At 43.5% G+C, this 21,158-nt stretch overlaps 1 protein-coding gene across 1 annotated transcript in view; it reads right to left on the reverse strand.

Moving 5' to 3' along the window:
* Window positions 1-21,158, reverse strand: part of LOC122808429 — a 204,268-nt gene that overhangs the window by 137,740 nt on the left and 45,370 nt on the right. Inside the window, exon 2 of the mRNA XM_044079391.1 lies at window positions 17,239-17,319. Within this exon, the coding sequence (XP_043935326.1) occupies window positions 17,239-17,278 (40 nt within the window). The 5' untranslated portion in view covers window positions 17,279-17,319. The remainder of the gene's footprint in view (window positions 1-17,238; window positions 17,320-21,158) is intronic.

Raw genomic sequence — 21,158 nt, forward strand, 5'->3', positions numbered from 1 at the left:
TATGGCAGGGGACCACCAGATTGGCTTTCTTTTTTAAGAGGAGAGCATCTTAGTTCTATTGGGTATGGCGAGATCCATGCATTTGTGTATGTGTTCGTACTGTGCATTGGTGTATGATTCAGAGGTCATGCAACTATTCTCCATTTGCATGGGTGCCGTGAAGTTAGCCACCTGTTTTTAGGAGCCCAAAGTTAGCTTTGGAGAAGTTTTTCATGGTGGTTTCCTTTGTGGGGGGAGTGGGAGGGGTGTGGACTTCCAAGGTGATTAGTTTGTGGTCACATCTAACCAGGGAGGAGTTGACTATTGGTGTAGAGCAACGGTCACCCATGTTAGTAATGACCAGGACAAGGATGTTGCCACCTCTAGTGGGGGTAAGAAAGAGCTGGTCCAGAGCATTGTAATTAATAAATTCCAGAAAGTATTGGGCAAGTGTATTGGTACATGAGTAGTTTTCCCAGTTAATGGAGGGGTAGTTGAAGTTGCCCCATATGAGTGTTAGGTTGGACCATAATGTCCTCTAGGGTGCTTAGGAACATGGAGTGTGAGTTTTGGGACATGGTCAGGGACCTATAGCAGGCTATGACCTGAATTGCTGTCTTACCCAATGTTAGTAGCACCTGAAGTATCTCAGATGCATTATGTTGGGCTACCAGTCTGGATGTGTGTGCATCCTTTATGAATATGGAAACACCAACACCTTTGGAGCTTCAGTCCAAGTTCTGGGGCCGAAAGATGTGGAATGAGTTATAGCCTGGTAGTGCAGGGGTGCTTTCTGCTGCCTTGAACCAGGTCTCTGTTACAGCACAAATGTCAATGTTCTCCATTTTAAGGAGTGCTTCGAGCGAGTGCATTTTGAGATTTAGACTTCTAGCACTGAGCGGCATAACTCTCAGATTGCATTTGTTTGTAGCTATTACCAGTGATAGTTCATCTACATATAATCTCATAAATGACAGCATACTTGGACTTGTGATGCAGACACCAAACCAGTACACAGCCAAAGACATGTTGATGGATTAACAGGAGGCTTATGCTACCAGGTACAGCTGACAACTGCACAGACTGTTAAAGAATGTCCATAGTTGTGTCACCTACTTATGCCATGGCTGTAATCAAACCTATTCTGTGTGCTGAAGTACTGGCAAGTCAGTACAGATTTAAATTACAAAAGCATGATAGACAGGTCAGTGTTACATGTCATAGCCATCCAAACACACATGTTCATGCCAATCCTGTGTAACACAATGTATGCATGCACATATGCCTTGCAAGTACACCTCCCATAATAATGACTCAGTACGCTATCTGCTACATTCCTAGACACCCACAGTTCAGGCCCACAGTCCAATCTTTTGCACAACAACTACATGCTTGTCAATACAACATAGAAATAACTGAGCCTTGCAATGTCCAGCAGAACTGGTTGCTGCTACTGCAGTCACTGCCACCCACAGTAGCATGTCAAAGGCCTGGAGTGTGGGACACATCACAAATATGAATATGAGTCCTAAATGTCCTCTGCCACTCCCTGGATGCCACTACTACTTAACATATGTACCAGAGGCACATGCCTCACCTAGAATGTTATGGGTACCCTCATCCTGGCCATGCTGTGACACAAGAGCTTACACTGCTCCCTCACTGACAGATACAGCTTGCTGTCCCCTAGTGCCTTCACAGTCCCCAGTAGGAATACTGCCCAGAAGGTAGCAGCTGTGGCCTGCTACACATGCAGCAGTATGTTCTGCTACCTGCTACGGACCTACCATACATGCCAAACACCTAGAATAGAGCATCCACATGACATCCATACATAAAGGCTTGAGGAGAACGTTCAGGTGACTGGGACATGTGTCACTGTCTCCCCCTACAAACATACACAGCTGATAGACTAGCATCAACTGCAGCAGCATGCACATTCAGATAAAAATGATGTATGACACTCACATCTGCCTGTGTCTTTACTGATCCCAACAACACATTGGTAAACAGTAACCAGCCACAGAATCAGAAAGTCTGTTAACAATGGCCAAACACAGCATGCAAAACTGTGGACATATGACATCGACCCAAACAGTGAATGGTATTTCTGCCTACCTTCTGTGATGCTGTAGCTCCCACACCTCGATGATGTCCTCCTCACAGACCAGGAAAAGGGCCAAGACCTACATGAAGGCCTTAATTATAGCACTGTGTTGCCATGCCATGGGCTAATGGCAATGAAACCCAACTGTTCTGGATGCAATTAGCAAGTGGGAGTCACAGACTGGTGCACAGGAAATCAACTTTTCATAAGCATTACCTACAAAAGGCAAGTTGCTGCCTATGGTAAAGAGATCTGTGAGTTTCTTCATGAAGATAGACTGTGATTTGCAAGGGAAAGTACTATTGGATTTCTGCTCAAAAAGGAGTACAGCACTATACCAGGTATGTTATAGAATTAACCATGTAATGGAATGCAGATGGGGGGATGCAGTCATGGGAAATAGGAATTTAAACACTAGGTCTCAACAACATATCTTGGAATGACATGTTCCTGTTAGTCTGCTGTCCAGCGCCTACTTTCTTGCCTTCTGGATCTGTCTGCAGTGATATAGATTGAAACTCTGGCCCATGATTCCCCCCAGCAATGGTCAGCTTACATATAAATTTTACTGGATTGTCTGTTGTACAATAATGACAGTAACTACTGGTGGATACAGTTGGCATATCACATCATGTACTGTCAGTGAGCACCTCTCAGTCTGTGAATGTCATACCGGGTTAGTTCCATGATTGTCCAGATGTCTCTGACTGTTCCTGACATATGCTGGCTAGGTCACTGTGCACTCCACACCTGTATTTCATTGCCTGACAGCCATGGCTAGCATACCTGGTGACCCCCTGCAGCAGGACAGCAGGTTATAGGCAATAGTAGTGGGGGGACAGGCTCCACCTTAGCAACACTGTGTACATATTGAGCATACAATGTAAGGGAATGAATACAGTACCAGATATTAATGTATTGTATTCCGAGGGGTCTGGCATGTCACAAACATATTCCCCTCACTCTGGGGACACCCATTGCATATTGTTCAACTGGTTTCCAGACATCCACATTTGTTTGGCATAGTGTCCACATATATCAAGCTGTGTGACACATTCCGCAAACATCTGGCTAATGCAGATGTTGGACTCCTACAAGGCGGAAACCCTACACCACATATGCACTGCTCTCAGTTATTGTGTAGCACATACGTTCACAAAAAATGGAAATAGCGCACCAGGAAAAAAACGCACTTTATTTAGATCTTCAGTAAAAACCACAAGTAATCCAACAGATACGTAGCACATACGTTGCTGAAATGTCCACATGCAGTTGTAGTACCATGCATGTATTTGTCAGATGTTGGCTGTATGATATGGTACTGTAGCGTTGCCCATAGGGTATGCAACACAGTCGATGGCAGTGATGGGTGTCGTCACATAACAACACAGTCTGTCACAGCACGCAGGCCATAGCTGGTATACCTAGGACCATATCAAGTTACTAGGCTATGGGCCCTGAGCCCCAATATGCCTAGGCCACATGTTAGCCCATTTGTATGCAAGGCAGCACCTGATGCTCCAGTCCAACAGGGACACAGGTGGTATTCCAAGAGTGTATGTGCAACTAACCATCCCGTTGTCCAGGTTCCATCTGCAACAGTGTAAATTGCTACCCTGCCTGATGTGGACAGACATCTTAGCCACCAAGAAGAACAGTTGCTGTCACACAAAAGGTTGAGGGTGTGTGTATGTGTTAATAGAGTGAAGCTTGAGTTGCACTTGTGCAGCAGTCCCAACAATGTGAAGCCCATGATTGCCTTGCAAGGACACAGGCAACCTGTAAATGGTTTATCTCCCACACCCATGCTTACACTTATCAAGGGTATCAGAACTTGACAGAGATGTGGGGTGCATGGCTAGGCTTAAAAAGGCCTTGTGGTCGTTAGCTTAGTAAACACCTATGAACCTATGAACCTATGCCAGACAGAGATCACCTCTGAGGAGTATGTATGAAACTGGTTAGAGGGTTGGGCTTATAGCCTATCTGTGTATGGTAGATGTTTAAGGCCCTGGTACTCCCTGGTGAGAAACCTCTGTGATGTTCCCAGCTGCTGCATGTGCTGTGTGAGGTGAATGATGAACAGGGCATTTTACATAATAATGGGCCTTACTGTGGGGAATACATGGATGTTGGGACCCCATGTCCCCGGATGACACCCTTAGGTAAGAGGTGGGCCATGAAGAAGGTTTACCATAGAACAGAAGCAACATGGTGGTGAAATGTCATGTTGCCATCGACCTGTGTGCACAGATTCCACAAGACTGATTGCATGCCTGGGATGTTGTTAGTACTGTGATAATATGTGGAGACATCACTCTCTCCAAAGGGGTTGACACTGCATGTCCTGCTATGTGGCCTGAGGCCATGTTTCTGACACCAGTCATGCATCTGCATGAGACCATCCTAGGCAGATGTCCACATCACTAGGGAATCCAGTGACAGCACACAGCATGCAGTCATCTGCGGCCATGGTTGGCCATAGGCTAATGGGTGTGCCCTGCACCACAGATATGTACATCACACATAACAGAGGCCCAACCACAGAACAACAGTTTATGCCACTAGTTATGGGTCAACCGTTTGGGGTGGATTCCCCTATGTGGATTACTTGGGTCATGTAAGGGTGCCAGTGTGCTACCCTTATAGTAACATATGGTGTGATGCATAATTGGGAGCATATATCTATTATTGCCAGTGGGTTATACTGTCAAAGACTTTGTCCAGGTCAAGGTAAGCAGTGTGCATGGCTTTGGTGACTGTGTCAAAGAGGTCAACCGAGTGTAACAGACATGATCCCTTCCTTGACAAAGCCTAATTGTGTGTGATGGAGTGTGTGGACGTCACCGATTTCCTTGTTAATGAGGCTCACTATAAACTGTGCTATGGCCTTGCAGAAAAGCCGAGTTAGGCTGTTGGGTGTATAATGTAACAGATTGGTGGATGCACCACCTTAGTGTAAATGGTTGACAGTGGTTGTCCTTCACACGGCTCAGACAAAGATGGCAGTCAGGGCTCCTTTGACTACAGTGGCTTATGTTGTTGCAAGGTTATGCTTGGGGTTATGTAGGATGCATCCTGTGATGTGATAGGCTCCCATGGCAGATGTATACCATGACTTTCACATGGCAGTGGTGACCTGCTCCCTATATATAGGAGAAGGGGCAGGTACTGTGGATGTCCTGATGTACTGATGGGGGAGACACACATTGACTCTGTCAGACATCAAGTATGCTATACCTACAGCAGTGGTATAGCTGGTGTCCTTCGCCACCACAAGTGAGCAGATGCATGTGTTTCCTGTGATGTTGCAGACATATGCACAACACGGGAGATGATTGTCTGTAGTGGATATTGACAATGTGGGCTCTGGGTTTGCTGTGCAGGTTTCCAGGAGTGATCCCATTTGCTTGTTCACACTAACAAGACATTGCTTGTAAATGGGCACTTGCCGCGACTTTGTCTCAGACAGTGGTATGTCATCCCTGTTATAGACACTTATGTGTCGCATATGTTCACCAGACAGGTGTACGTATCCTTGCAGAGGATGATGTAGTTCTGTTGGGTATACCCGACTCCACGTATCTATATAAATGCACATCTAGCACACATCTGTATGTGTGGATATTGGTGCTAGTCCCTACAGAGGGGTTTGGGGCTGTGAAGCTGTGTATACTACCCCCAGGAGGCTGTATTCCATGTTTGAGGTGTATGTTGGTGTGACCCCAGCTAGATGGGTATTGTGGGAGATGGTGACTGCAAAAGTGACCACATGATGGTTGCTTTGCCACAGAGGATGACACTGTAGGGTTGCTGCAGTTGTAACCTGTGTTGTGTAATATCAACTGCAAGACACCTTCACCTCACATGGGGCTAGTTAGCTGCACCGAGGTGTTTGTAAACCCACTGTTGATGGCTCTATGGCCATTTGTGTGCTGGCATGGGTACATCTTCCAATATGTGTTTGGGTTGTTCAAGTGAACCAGGATCAGGGTACAGACCCAAATCAGAATGCAGTTGATGAGGTCCATATAGGCAGGGTGGGCTTCCTGGTCACATGAGGTGGCTGGTAGCTAGCTATGATTTGAATATGTTTTTTGCCAATGGTGACCTGTCCCTGCAGTGTCCTCTGTGCATCTTACTGACTGTACAGCATGGAGGTGTGTATGTGTCTCATATGTACTGCAATCACATGTCCCATGCCATTTCTGCCCACACTTTGGGGTACGGCTGTATGGCAGGATGGTTGACCAGGTAAGGTTGATGTACTCTCTACAGCTTTGAACCATGTGTGTGTGATTGCACAGATGTCAGCATTTCCCAGAGTTGAGAATGCCTGTAATGAGGGCAGAGTCATATGTAGATACCTAGGGTTTAGCAACATGGCCTTCAATGTGTGCTGTGCTGACAGCTGTATGTTAGCAGTGATAACCTCACCACCTTTCCTAATGAAGGCACTATGGAGGTGGTGATAACCATTGTCAGATGCCTGAAGGCCAGTTAAGACAGATGGAGGCCATCTGTTGCAGAGCACCTTGGTCTGTTGATCATATCATCCCAGGCTCACAGGTATTGGAACCCCCTGGAATATCACAGGATAAAAGGCCACATGTTAAGGTCAATCATTCCATGAATGTATTGCAGCATCAGTCTGGGTGACAGTGGAATGCTGCATAAGGCTAGGGGATACCTGCCTGGGACACATAATCAGTGTGCTCACTCATGTCTCACTGCATATAGTCCAGGGACATACATCTAAGGTCAGGCATGCCAGCATGGACTGTGACAGACTCACGACAGTACCTGTTGGTGAGAGACAGCAGTGCGTATGTGATATGGCGGAGTCTATCACCTGACACACCAGTAACTGTAACCTTCCACATATACAGCCAGGTGTACATCACTGTGTCTCACAATGGAGTCTGCTATGTGTAACATGTTTGAAATGTGCTGATGCCTGCATGTCTGTGGGACACATGTTTGTGGCTATGTGTGGTATGTGCAGTGTACGGCTGAGGCATTGACATGTGGCTTTGCCTCGGAGGTCTCCTTTGTTTGTGGATGTGGATGTTGATATCCACGCATATGTGTGTGTGTTGTGTAGGTGTGGGTGGTGTGTCAGGTTTGTGAGGTATACTGATTGTCCTGACAACTTGTTTGTGACACATATGTGGCCTTGACAGGGAGAGAGCATGGACAGCAGGTTTCTACTGTCATTGCATCTTTCACACACTGTGTTCCTGGTGGTGTTTGTGGATGGTTGTCCATCTATGTACATGAGGCATGTGCTACACTGTGCAAGGACACCCATATCAACCACACTGGCAGGGGAAACTGTAGGACATTGTCCAGCCATATAGTCCAGAATCTGATGGTGGAAAGCCATCAAGGGTTGGGCCTAGCTGACACCACAGCATACCATGTAGACAGGCTATGAACAGACAGTAATAGGTGCAACAGGTAAATGCATTTGAACACCTCATAGCACATGCAGCATGTAGCATGAAACATCAGGATCAGAAGGGCAATGCATGCTGTATTGCCACTATGTTGCCGATAGCCACTGACATACTGTGCTGATAGATGGTGGGGTATGATGTGGGTGTTAGCAGTGGATAGTGCTGGCAAAAGTGGATATGCAAGGTGTGTACATAATGGTGAGCAATGTATGCAGTCCTGTGATGTGTTCCCCTGTTCATGTCTTTCAGGTGGGATGTTTAGATGTCGCAATCCACACTTCTCAGAAGCTGAGACCACTGCAATTATTGATGCCCTGAGACTTCATCATCTTGTGCTGTAGTCAGAGACTCACTATATCCAGCAACGGGTTCCTATTACATTACCAAAATCATGAAACATTGAACACTACAAGATCGAATTTGTATGTTTGATGTTTTGTAATTTTGAAAATGTAAAAAATAAAACAAAAAAAAAATAAATTAACTGTTGTAAGTGGGGGGGCAAGCCTCCCCATGCCCCCCACTTTTTAAATATACCAACTCCGAGATCATACTATAGTGTGGAAAGGGAATAGTTCTCTTTACTGCACTGTAGTGTGATCTTGGAGTTGGTATATTTAAAGACGGGGGAGTGGGGGGCTCAGCACCTCATGTTGGGGGAGCAGGGGGGCTTGCCCCCTGCTTACAACAGTTAACTATCGATCTTTTTTTTTAAGTTTGAATAGCTGAAACTTCGATTAACTATGTTCAATGTTTACAGTTTTGAAGTTTCAGAAATTCGATAAAGTAATAGGAACCCTCCAGCAACAATGCGCTGCACTGTGGGAAGACCTGGTAGCAACAGTGAATGATGTGGGTCACTGGGACAGGAACTATAAACAGGTCCAACACTGTGCTACAGATATCATACATCATGCATGGCAAAGGGCTGCATCTGTGGCCAGGGACCATGCTGGCACAGGGGGATGGCCTGCTACACATCCCCCACTCTCAGCCACAGAGGAGTTCCTGGCAAACCTAGATTCAGCCACCAGCTCACAGGAAACCATCAGTACATATGTCATGGAGGTGGCTGGCACTGATTCCACAGCTGTAGACCATCCAGGTAAGCCTCCAGTGGTCATCACATTAATACTGTAGCATTCACAGTGGCAGCCTCTGCATACCTGTACACATATGTCAGGTCAATCTGCATTTGTGGGGGGGGGGTTGTAATGCACACATGTGCAAACTTATTGTGAATGTCAGCAATTTGGGTAGTATCACAGCTTGTACAGCACATGTTGATAAATGCACATATTATCCTGTACCAATGCCACATGTGTGTGTGTTGACAATACCTCTCCCCCACAAATCCACAGGTACCTCTGGTGTAGCTGGGGGCCATCAGCCTGTAGCCAGTGAGTGTGGAACTGTGTTGTTATGGGTCACCTATACCATAGGTATGTTAACGGCTGCCAGTTTACCATGGACACGACTGTTAAGCTTAGCCATATTGCAATACGTGCATGTTCACTTGTGGTGGGGTTCACTGCAGTGCATCACACTAGTAATCACAGTAGCATATTTGCAGGAACTGTAGCATATTAACACAAAGTTTTGTATAGGTGTAGTCAGTCTGCTATATGGGGGTGCATTACTATTGTGTAAATGGGTGAACTGTGTTTTAGGTGAATTTCTATCACATACTCTGACTTGTCACATATCTCACAGATGTATAGTATTAGGACCATTAACTGGACATAGCTGCACTGCATGTTGTTGAGGGCCTGTCCAGAGTGTGTCTGTTGTGGTCTGATTGTGTGCTGTGCATGGCATCAGTCAGAAGGTGTGGTCTGTATAATGCCTTTGTGGCACCTCACCTGTGTGTGTGTGTGTGTGTGTGTGTGTGTGTGTGTGTGTGTGTGGATAAGCAGACATTATATAGTGCAGGAATTTATATTGTCTTCCCCTCACAGGTGACCATGGGGGTTGGAATGCATCCCCCTCACAACCTGATGTCAGTGCCTCATCAGATTCTGATGATGATGGTGGCCATAATCAAACACAGGTGGGGTTTTTGGGAGCTGAATCTGTCCCATTGGTTGACATCCCACTTCCACCTCCAATGTCCCTGCGCACGGTCAGTATGCCCACACGTACCCAGTCCCCAGCAGCCGCAGATATTAGGCAGCCAGAGGGTGGTGTCATCAAACAGGGGAGTGTGGTGTGTGGTCCCACACAGGCAGATTGACAGGGGTGCTCGAAGTAACGCCCATCCAGGCCCTGTCAGAGGTGTTACAGCACGTGTCACCCAATATATGTTTCAGTCCATCATGGGGGCACAGACACATTGTGAACAATACACCAGATGGATGCTAAGAGTCATGGATGGTACACTACCTGGCATACATGACTCCCTCCACTGCACTGGTGATGCCTTACGTCATTTCACCGATGTAGTGGATATACAGTGGGGTGAGACATTGTCAGTCCTTAACCATGCAATGTCTGTACTTGAACATGTGGTGGGAGTAGAGTGTCAGACACATGTACGTAGGTCAGCAACAGCATCAGCTAAGAGCCCAAGTGGCCATGCACTGTCACACTCCCATAGTGGGAGTACCACCAGCACTATCAAAGGGAGGGTGCTGTCCACACCACAATATGCCAGGCCATGGGCATGTGGTCCTGGACAGTCCCATGAGGGACACAGATCCAGCAGACACCAGTCACTGTCAAGAAGTAGTACCACATCTGGCCCCAGGCATGGTGGTGCCAGTGCCACTCCTGGCAGAAGCAGTTCCCATGTTCATGGTTGGAGTTGGTGAACTGCACATTCTGCCATGTACGGTCGATCACTGTCCAACATACCCTCATGTAGGCCTAACACATGGCTTGACTGTGTGCATGCACACACTCACACATCATTATCACATGCAGGTCACCAATATACACACAGCTCCTCTATATGGCCCAGCTGACCAGTAACCCTCCAGACACACACACATGATTTCAACTGTATGGCAGAGCTTATGCCTTTGGCAACCCCACACCACACCCTGTGCATGTGATGATACCTGTCCCACATCCCTGTTATCCATATTATTGATGCAGGGACATGCTAATATGTGTCTGATGCACAGGGTGAATATAGTAAACTTAATTGCAGTTTGTAGTGTAGTCGTGTTATGCCCTGTAAGGTGCTGTCTGCAGGCAATTGTCATGCATACACATTGAAGTGTATGTACCTTTCTGCCATGATGCTTTATTGCTGTTATACTGCTGACTGACTGTTTTCTCACAGACCTTATTCTGTTTCTGTTCCAGGTTTCTGTGTGTCTAATGGTGAGCTGCTGCCATTACAGAAGCTCAGGATGGTGGAGTGGCAACGCCGACACTTTTTCATCACTAAGTTATGGCTGTGTATGTGCCTGTTTACCTAGGTGCATATGCGTGGAACAGTGTGTGAGGGACAATGGAGGCAGACAACGTAACCTTGCATGGATACCCCTTGACACAGCATGCTACTCTTGATACATGTCACCTGGGAGTTCTGTAGGATCACAGGTTCATAGGTACAGAGGAGGTTACTAGACTACTGGCACTGGGTCCCTTACAGGCATAGCCATTACTTTATCCCCAACAGAATCACTGATCAGCACCTTTTGCCCCTGACATTGCTGGATACAGGTTGGACCCCAAGGACAGATGTTTTTTTTTCCCATTCACTCAACCTTGATGCAGTTGATGAGGGTCTGCATGTTACTCTGTTTGACATATTTGGGGAGTGCATTCCTGAGATAGGGCAGCCTCTGGGAGACAAACCTGTCTCTCCAGCAGGCATTTTGCTGTCTCATATGTGATTCAGGCTTGTTGTGCTTATAATGTGCACAGTTATACTCACATATATGGGGCAGCTGTTGAAGGGCCAAGCACAACATTGCCATCTAGGCATGCCACAGCCCACTTGTGGGCAACCTGTCTGATACAGAGTTGGGGAGTACTGATTCAAGACTGTCTGCATGGAACAGGTGTTGAAGGCCATGGATAACCTTTGTGGGTGTTAACATAGCCTTTCCAGTTGGTGCAGATGTCTGCATAGGTACATACCAGACCAGCCATGCTGATAATGTATTGTTGTACTGACAGAGGACTATACAGACGTAATGTCCACCTTTTGTCTGGATGCAGTCCCTTTACCTATGTGTTGAACCATGTCCAAGCTTTTTCTGACCACTGGCACTACTTGATGGCTGAATGCAACAGTGATATCAACCTGAGTAGCCAGGTTTGTCAACCCAGTTTGTGTATTTATGGGATTGCTGTGGATGTGGGAAATAGTAGATCCATGTCCTCGCCATATGGTATGATGGTACTGTTTTCTGCATTCAGCTGGAGGCCAGGACCTGGGCACTATTCCATACCCACTGTATGGCCCCATCACAGTGGGCTAACATCAGTTTGTGGGTCAATAACAGAAAGGAAACTACTTACAGTTTCCACAGCCTTAGGTGGTACTTACATATGTGGGAGGTGGCAGTTAGCATTCATGCCTAGATACATGTGGGTCATCAGGGGCGGCAGCTACCCACAGGGCCTACACATGTCTAAATATTGCACACACATAGGCAACACAGAGTAGGGTTGCCACCTTATCAAATGTGGAATTTGGGATACATCTTGTATTATCGTGACAGTTGGCAGGACATACCATAACCCATGGCAAGTGATTCAGACGGGACTTTCCTTGATCTGCCAATATGACAGCTTCTTTGTGTCACATTACAATAGGTTATGCTATTCCTCATAAAGTGCCTCTGATGTGAAATAACTGCTTTATGCAAGTAGTAGACAACCTTAGAAAATGTTTGTTGTCCTACACTCTGGGAACCTCTGTATTGTTTGTGTCATTGTCACAGGTCACACCTGGCTAAACATGGACTGCAACCTGCAGGGTGGGACAGGTGATGGCCATACCTCTCACCTCCACATATTTCTGCAGAATGTCCTGATGTTTGCCACAGTTTTTTTGTTCCATTTGGCATAAGAGTTTGGTTTTCTGGCAAAGTAATGTGAAATCATTAAAGACTGATGTTACACTATAATGACAGATATTTTCCTGTCAGACTTCATACCCTTCAGAAAATGCATGTGAATGCACAACCTCTTCTGCTATCTACTCTGTATGTTTTTTAGAGGAATATTTAAAGATTGACTCTAATATTTGGGCTTTGTCCCACTTTTCTGTATGGCTTTCTTGAGATGTCTTTCTCTAAGAAGTCGAGAGGTGTGTTTGTTGCTCTAAAACAGGCACACTGCTGCAAGGGGATATACATACGTACACAAATACACACCCACCCATGAACTGCCTTTGTTGATAGCAGAACCCCTACCTGGCTAGTTTTACATAAGATAGCACAATATACATAGCGCATGAACCACAGAGCTTATACAGTTTTGCACTTATACCGTTTGACGCCTGTTCCACCCTGCTGACTCCCCCATTGCATAAATTTACAGGGCCTGTTGACATCATCCACCTTAGAAGCACTGTTTGACACTCTGCAGGCCATACCTCTCAACTGTATACAGTTTTGCAGAATGTCCAGATGTTTGCCTCATATATCTGGTCTTCGTCTCATAAAATTATAGTTTCCTGGCAAATCATTAACATTAATCATTGACTTCTGGACAGCCTGTAGAATACCTACTGTAGGTGTAGCTGACATGCAAAACAGAAGGCACAGTCAGTCTCAAACCATGGACCCTGTTACCCATAGTAATATACTTAGCCCAGTGAGCCACAACAGCCACCAGTCAATGCTGTCTACTTCCTGACATTATTAACTACACACACACACACACACACACACACACACACATATATATATATATATATATATATATATATATATATATATATATATATATATATATATATATACATAGCACTCTGGGAATGTGTGGCCTGCTGCTAATATGTTACAAACATATCTGTTACTACAGTTCTATAGGAAAACAGGTGTGTGGGTGGTAGCGGACCATACCTCTCAAATGTACAGATTTTCACAGAATGCTCAGATGTTTACCTCACATTTTGGGTCCATTTCTCATAACATTGTGGTTACCTGGAAAATTACTGGCAAATCATTAAAGACTGAAGTTAGAAAGTAATGACAGACATTTGACTTTCAGACTTCTTACCCTTCAGGGAATTCATGCTACTGCAAAACCTGTTGATCTATCAACTTTCTACATTTGTAAGAGCAATATTTAACAATTCTTCCTGTTTTTGGCCTTTGGCCCACATTTCTTTATGGCTTTGCACAGATTTCTTGCTCTAAGAGGTTGAGAGTTATGTATGGGACTCCAACATTGACATCCATGCATCTGTCCTATGATTCTGCTATTTGTAAGTCCTTCACATAGTGCAGTGGGTTTTCATGGCTTTGAGCCTACTGTGTATTCTGGAGAAGTCAGTATTTGAAAGAGAATTCCTGTTGTCCCACATAGCTGTCCATTGTCTGCTGCTATATTGGTAGCCCACTCCATTCCCTTGCATACCTGCAGCAATACCATACACATGCTTCCACAGTCTACTACCCCATTCATTTGTTGTTAAGAAGAGTGACTTACCTTGTGCCTGCAGTAGTTAAGAGAACAGTGGTTCAGGGCTGACTCTTTCTGATGCACACAGTACAGAGCCTATACATGGTAAGGTACAGGTAGTGTGATGTGTCTGGCATCCATTTTACTGTGCATATGTGAGTCAGAGTGAGGTGTCAGTTCCTGGGTCCATAGGGTGTCAGTGTATGTGCTATGGGTTGCCTCTTTGCCAAGACCAGGGTGTAGTTGGAATGCCTACATCTGCCTACCCTGTGATGTTCCTGCCACAGATGTTTTTACAGGATCATATCATGTAGCATGGCAGATACTATGAACAGGTGTGCACATGTGGCTGGAGAGTACTGCAGGGCTCCACCAGATATATCAAGGCAACAGAACCGTGACTTCAGCAGACTAAACACATGCTCTACAATATTCCTAGTTTGTACATGTGCCTCATTATGGCGTTCTTCAGTTGGTGTGTGTGTATTTCTGATGGGTGTCATCATCCACGGTTCCAGTGTGTAACCAGCATCGCCCACTAGATGGCCATACGGGATGCCCCCCCCCCCCCGGCAAATGCCAGGTACAGCTGTGATGCATGCCAGATGTGGGAGTCATGATAACTGCCATGTCTGCCAGCACACACATTGATGATAATGCCCTGGGCACTGCACACAACCTGGGAGTTGATGGAGTGATATCCCTTGTGTTTGATGTAGGCTCTACCCTCTTCACCAGGTGGTGCTTTGATGTGGACATGGGTGCAGTCTATGCACCCAGTACCTCTGGGTAGTGTGTTACATGGTGGAAGCAATGCATATTGGTGGTCCTCTCTTTAGGGGTGCTGGGGAAATAAATGTGCTCACTGACATGTGTTAGCATGACATCCAGGAACTGGTGGAGCACCCTGGATGCATATACCTGTGAGACCCCCCATGATGTCCCCAGTAAGTCTTTGGAAAGTACCTGTAGCTAGTATTCTTAAGGCTACACATACCTTTGTTTCCACTGTCATGGGTTCCCCTCTGTTGTCTCTGGGTCTGAGGTGAGGGTGACAGAGCTCGATGAGTTCCTGTAGTATGTCTCTATCCACCCTATAGAGCTCTAAAATCTCCAGCTCATGTAGCCCCTGAAAGGTTACCCTAGGCCTGAGCACTCTTCTCCTCCTCAGTCAGGGCTTATTGTCAGCATCATCATCATCACTGACCTCAGCCTGTAGCATGTACAGATGCAGCAAAGCAGCAGCACTCCCTACCATTTTGTCTGTTAAAATTCCCAAGTGTGTACTCCAATGGTGCAGTGTATGTGGGAAAAATCAGATTGAAGGGTGTATGCATACTTTATACTGGTGTGCTGCAAATGCAGCCTATGTGATTGGCCGACTATGATACATTCCACTTGCCAGCTATATTACTGAGGGTTTGAACTGGCCAGTGGCAGTGGAACAGGGCTTATCAGTCATTTATACTTGATTGGCTTTCCCAGGCTATTTCCTTTTATTTCAGTTTTTTTTTCCATTTCTTCCATTGCTAAACCCCGCAGCACTCCACACAAACCAGCAGAGCTAGTGTAAACATTGCTCAGCAGTTTAGACCCTCCCTATACACAGACATACTTAGCTTTTCTTTAACCAGATAAAACACATGCAGCGGGGCTAAGTACAGCTCAGCAATCTAGACACCCCTGCCCCTGCTTAGCTCTGCTTAGCTGAGTGCAAACAGGCACTGCTAAGCTTCAGTCTGCTTACATATGCCATGGCACCCACCCTTTTGATGGTACCTATCTGTTTTGCCTACACCAACATAGTTCTAGCCCTGCCACAGTTAGTACCTAAGGACACGGTGGTCCTTTTTGCGATTCAGTAACCCTGGATCATTTACATACACCTAATTGCATATACCCTGGATACAGCACTACACCAGGGCCTATCTCCTTAGCTTCCACTATTACCTGCTATTGTATGACTCTGCATGCTGACCACTATAATGTAATAAGATTGCATACCTTTATATTTCATATTTTAAACATTTTATTTTTTTTTAAATAGCATGTTTGCACACCACTGAGCACCACTTAAACATGGCATATTTATTTTTAATATATTGCATTACTTTTTCTTGTCAATGGCCATAGATTTGGCCATTTGCATGGCTACTGTCACATATACAACCTTTTATTTGGGCTGTTACAGCCCTTGTTTAAATTTTATAGTCTGGTACATGTTTTTTAACCACGTACATTTTACCTGCAGACACAGCACCTACACGGATGCCTTTCTGCTTGCTGGATCAGAAAATCAACACATTTGCATGGTTTTCACCAGCAGATAAGTTGATTTGCATTCCACAGACAACTCCGTGCTCGCACGGTGTCTGCATGCGTGTGCACGCCCCCAGCCCTGTTTCCTGGATCACTCGTTGGCCATATTCCGTGCTTTGGACCACAACACTATTCCTACACAGAGAAGCATTCCGTATAGGGTTTATTGAATTATTCCTATTGAGTCAGCTTCTGGATGAAAGTCACTGACCCTGCTGATATTTTATCACAGTTGATTACTAATCTGGCTTGTCAGGTCTAGTGATTTTGAGAAAAACAAGTTGAACACATAAATGGGGCCATTTTTATTTGATCACAACCAGACAACGCCAGCAGATACCATTAACAAAGTAACTGTAGCTACCACAAATGTCTGAAATGAAAACTGTTTCTATCTTCATGTGTTTTGAAGAGGGGACTTTTTAACATGTGCAGTGGTGTTTGACAAACTATTAAAGTTGAAACTGTAAGCATGCTCAAAGGTGAGTCTGCTGTAATATAGACCTGCCCCATTCCAGTGAGCCTTGCCGAATCATTTGCTTCTTGCATGCCCCCCAACTTTAAAATCACCATCTACTATTGGTGACAGCTCATTACTCTAATCACAAAGCTATACTTCTAATTGTATGTAAAGCTGTATGCTGAAAATGAATATTTTAAAAAACAAACAAGTGATGATAAATTTACTTAGTAAAACCAAGTACAATGATAGCCAAGTTCAGGATATAGAAATTGCACTAATTCAGTGTATGATCCAGGTATATGCAGTTTGCTGGGTTTTACCTTGCATTGTCCAGTCAAATCCATATGCTAAAAAATACATCTTGAAGCAGTTTCAAAGGATTATCTCAAGTTCTCTTTAACCTGCAGAAAGTATGAACAGTTATAATACAGTGAACTCTATAGAGTGTAATTCAACAACAAACACAGAATGAAGTCCTGGAAACAAACAAAGTGAACGTTCATTCCTATTACAATAGTTGATATGAATATATAGCATGCTGTGATACAATCATATTTTGAAAGTGTGCCTTAGTAAAACAATTTAGGCTGCTACAAATGCGCTGGGAAAATAGTGAAGTCATACTTCAAATAGAACAGAATTTTTCTGAAATGTGAAAGAAAACTTAAAAATGGCTACAGCCACACACACACACATTTCATGTAAATAACACTTCTGCTTGTCATTTTGTATCATAAGGATTCTTATAGTCCTATCTTTAGCTACATTAGATCAGTTTCTTTGACAAACTTCATAAGAATAAGCCCTGCAAACACAAAGATATTTGCAACTTGACTTTCCTTCCTATTCAGTGCAATTGTAGTGGTTGCTTACATTTCCAGTATTGTTATGTTTAGTATAATCATAATTTCTAAGGTTTCTCAGTACCTGGATGTATAGTCATAATTTCTAAGGTTTCTCAGTACCTGGATGTCTTCAGTGCTTGCATAGTTACATCTATTATCACTTTTTGGATTTTCAGCACAAACTTGACTTGCTTTACATGTAATTAAATCAGAACCACCATAGTTATACTGAAAGCACAAAATGCAACTCTCCCCTTTTACCTTATTTAAACTGTGTTCAGAACAGCATTATAAATAAAACATTTGTTTGTGTCTTTCGGCTTTTCCCGGTTAGGGGTCGCCACAGCAGAACTCCGGTCCACTAATGATTGTCAGTAGATTTTTACGTGCTGGCTTGTCGGGCCTAACGCACAACTTTCAATGAAGGAATGCCCATTCACGCATATCGACACACAGAAGATGCTTTAACTGAGAATCGAACGGGCAACGTCTAACTGTGAGGCGACAACGCTACCGCAGCATAAAACATTATTTATTTTTATTTGCAAATATCTACTAGTAAAAACCTTTTCTGAACAATGACCTAAACACAAAATTAGTAACAGCCATGAAGATGCCCTGTACAGTCTAGTGGTTAGAATTATTTAATTTTCAGCCAGGCAGCCGGGGTTTGAATCCTGTTATGGGAATGGCTACTCTTAATCCAAGCATGTTGCTCAGCTGAAAAAGCTCAAAACAGTTTGAGCCCCAAAGATTTCTCAAAAAGAAAACTGAAGGTTTTAAATCTTTCAACTATCCTGACAGATTAACATAACTCTCATTAATCTCACTAGCCTATTAGCTGCTCCAAGGAGACGTGTGTCTATCATTTTAAGTTATAAAACACCCAATCATATTTGACCTATTTCTTCCCAAAACCTGTGCCTCTACAAACACCTGCACTAGAAACCTTAATATACACATAATCATAACTAAGACTTTATGGCTAATCTTAATAAGTGGATGGGCAGACACAAATTGTGGCCTTAATGATTCGGTAGTAGGCAATATTAAGTTCTTGACAAAGGTGGCAGGAATTTTTCCCCACTTAAACATTTTTATTGTTCATCCTCTCATGGTCCTCGTGATCACTTGCCTAGTATTACTCCTATGTTCCTCTGTCCCTAATAGCACCCAGTTAAACTTTTGTTCCTTGAGGTTAAAAGAAAATGGTAGGAAGATTACTTTTTTACTGAGGAACTCATCAGACACAACCTATATCATGAAGTCCAGCTCCTACCTCAGTATCCAATCTAATGTTTTAGGCTTGTGGTTATCTAATTTTGCTGATGACTAGAAATGGTTTGCAATTATTAACTCATCTCCTGACATAGTTACTTCAGCAAAGGCTCAACTATGCCAACACTTGGAGCATGTTTTGTGGTCTTAAGCAAAATATTAATTAATATACTGTTGTTCTACTTGTTAAACAATATTTCCCACTTTTTATCAAATAAATATGACCCCCCCCCCATCTAAACTGATTCTGTCATTAGGGATTTGAGCACCTACACTGACAACTCACAATTATTTTATTATAATGTATTCACAGTATTGAAGAAATAATATTATATCGCCCATCTAATTTCCAAATTACCAAAGGCATTTCCTCTAGAGTTAAAAAACGTTTTACTTTTCATTCTTCATATAGAGTTTCAACCTTTTCAATTGACCAAAGTGTGACATTTTTTTCAGAAATATGAGATTTTGCATGACAAATGATACTCACAGGTGTTACAGGACAAATGATATACCAACATCTAGTGTAGAAGATTAAACTTCACTTTTTTTTCCAAAATAAAAGCCCACTGCATTAGAATTTGAATAATTTCTGCTGTTTTATGTTATTGTTGTGTGTTCCAGGACCCAAATAATAATTTTATCCAACCATTAGAAGAAAGTTTGAAAAAAATTTCTATAAATCTCAGGATATTGGCCATTTTTCATATTTTTTTTTTCACAGGGGGATACACCTGCCAAATAGGGACTGTCCTGCATAATGAGGGACAGGTAGTAACTCTACCCTCATTGAATGTAATGCTCCTTTTTTATTGTACTCTTCTAAGCACATTACTCCATTTAAATGGGCAGAGAGATTTGTGACTAAAAAAAAAACTGGTGTTGAATCCCTCAGTTACCAAGACAGACTGATGCCCCTTTCTTTATATTCATAATCTTAGCACCCCCTTTGCTGTAACCTTTGCCTCACGTTTTAAGCCATGAAAGACTATAGCAATAACCATGATGTGGGTGTGGTATATTGAAGATTTACCTACAGCTGGTGTTGTTTAATCAAGAGGTCAAAGTCCAAGTGATTAAACAATGCCAGCCATGAGTAAATCATCAATATATCACACCATTGTTATTATACAATAACATTATTTAAGAAAAAAATACTTATTTTCTTAAATAATGTCTTTGTATAATGGTGCCATGATGTTCTTCTGCACTGTTTTCTGATTCCGCTGCTTTGTTGATGTATTTCACATATGTATGGGACTTCCATTCCCATGTTTACACAGTACATCAGTGGTTTGGAAAGCAAGCAAAGGAGGCAGGAAGATCTCCATTGCTTATTTATTTTTTTTTTTTGGGGGGGGGGTGTAACCTACAGACAGTCTAGAGGTACAAGTGATAGGGAAAATACAAGGAAAATCAGGTACATTTCTTTAATTTTGCAAAGCGTACCTGATTATTCTTGTATTTTCTTGGCTCTCTTAAGTATGTCTAAACTGTCTGGAGATTACAGCTTTTTTTCTTATTTTAAGGAATGTAGAATAAATAAGGGTATGGGTAATGCTGATCTTTTGCATTGTCTGAAGGAAAGAAAGTGTGAAACTGAAATGCATGTCATTATTTATGACTTGATTCCTCAGTGATTTGTTGGAAATCCACACATTTTATGGGGAACAAAGTCAGTAAATAATGACGTGCATTTCAGTTTCAGACTTTCTTTTCTTTAGACTAATGCATGCCTACACAACCCAATAGATAAAAAAGTCTGGATGCTCAATGATATTTTCCATTGTCATATTCTCAATTTACAACCAGCATGCTGGCTGGGCTGACCAATCAACATGCTGCACCAAAATATCTCAACTTACATCAACAAACAAGACAAATCGGTGGAACAGGTAAGTAGCCGAATGTATTGCACTCTCATGGAAACAAACTCACCCTACATATCAAACAAAGAAGCACTGTGGCCGCTTTCAAAATTAATCCTGATAATTGGATTGGCAGTCACAAATTCTCACCTGAAATATACAGCATAGATTTTGTACTCAAAAAAGTAAACCCTATTGAACTGCATAACAAATTAACTTACTCGGCTAAAATCATAATGGACTTAGTGA

The sequence above is a fragment of the Protopterus annectens genome, chromosome 8.part0, assembly GCF_019279795.1.
Source record: "Protopterus annectens isolate FY-2018-M chromosome 8.part0, PAN1.0, whole genome shotgun sequence".
In the NCBI taxonomy this organism is placed as follows: Eukaryota; Metazoa; Chordata; order Ceratodontiformes; family Protopteridae; genus Protopterus; species Protopterus annectens.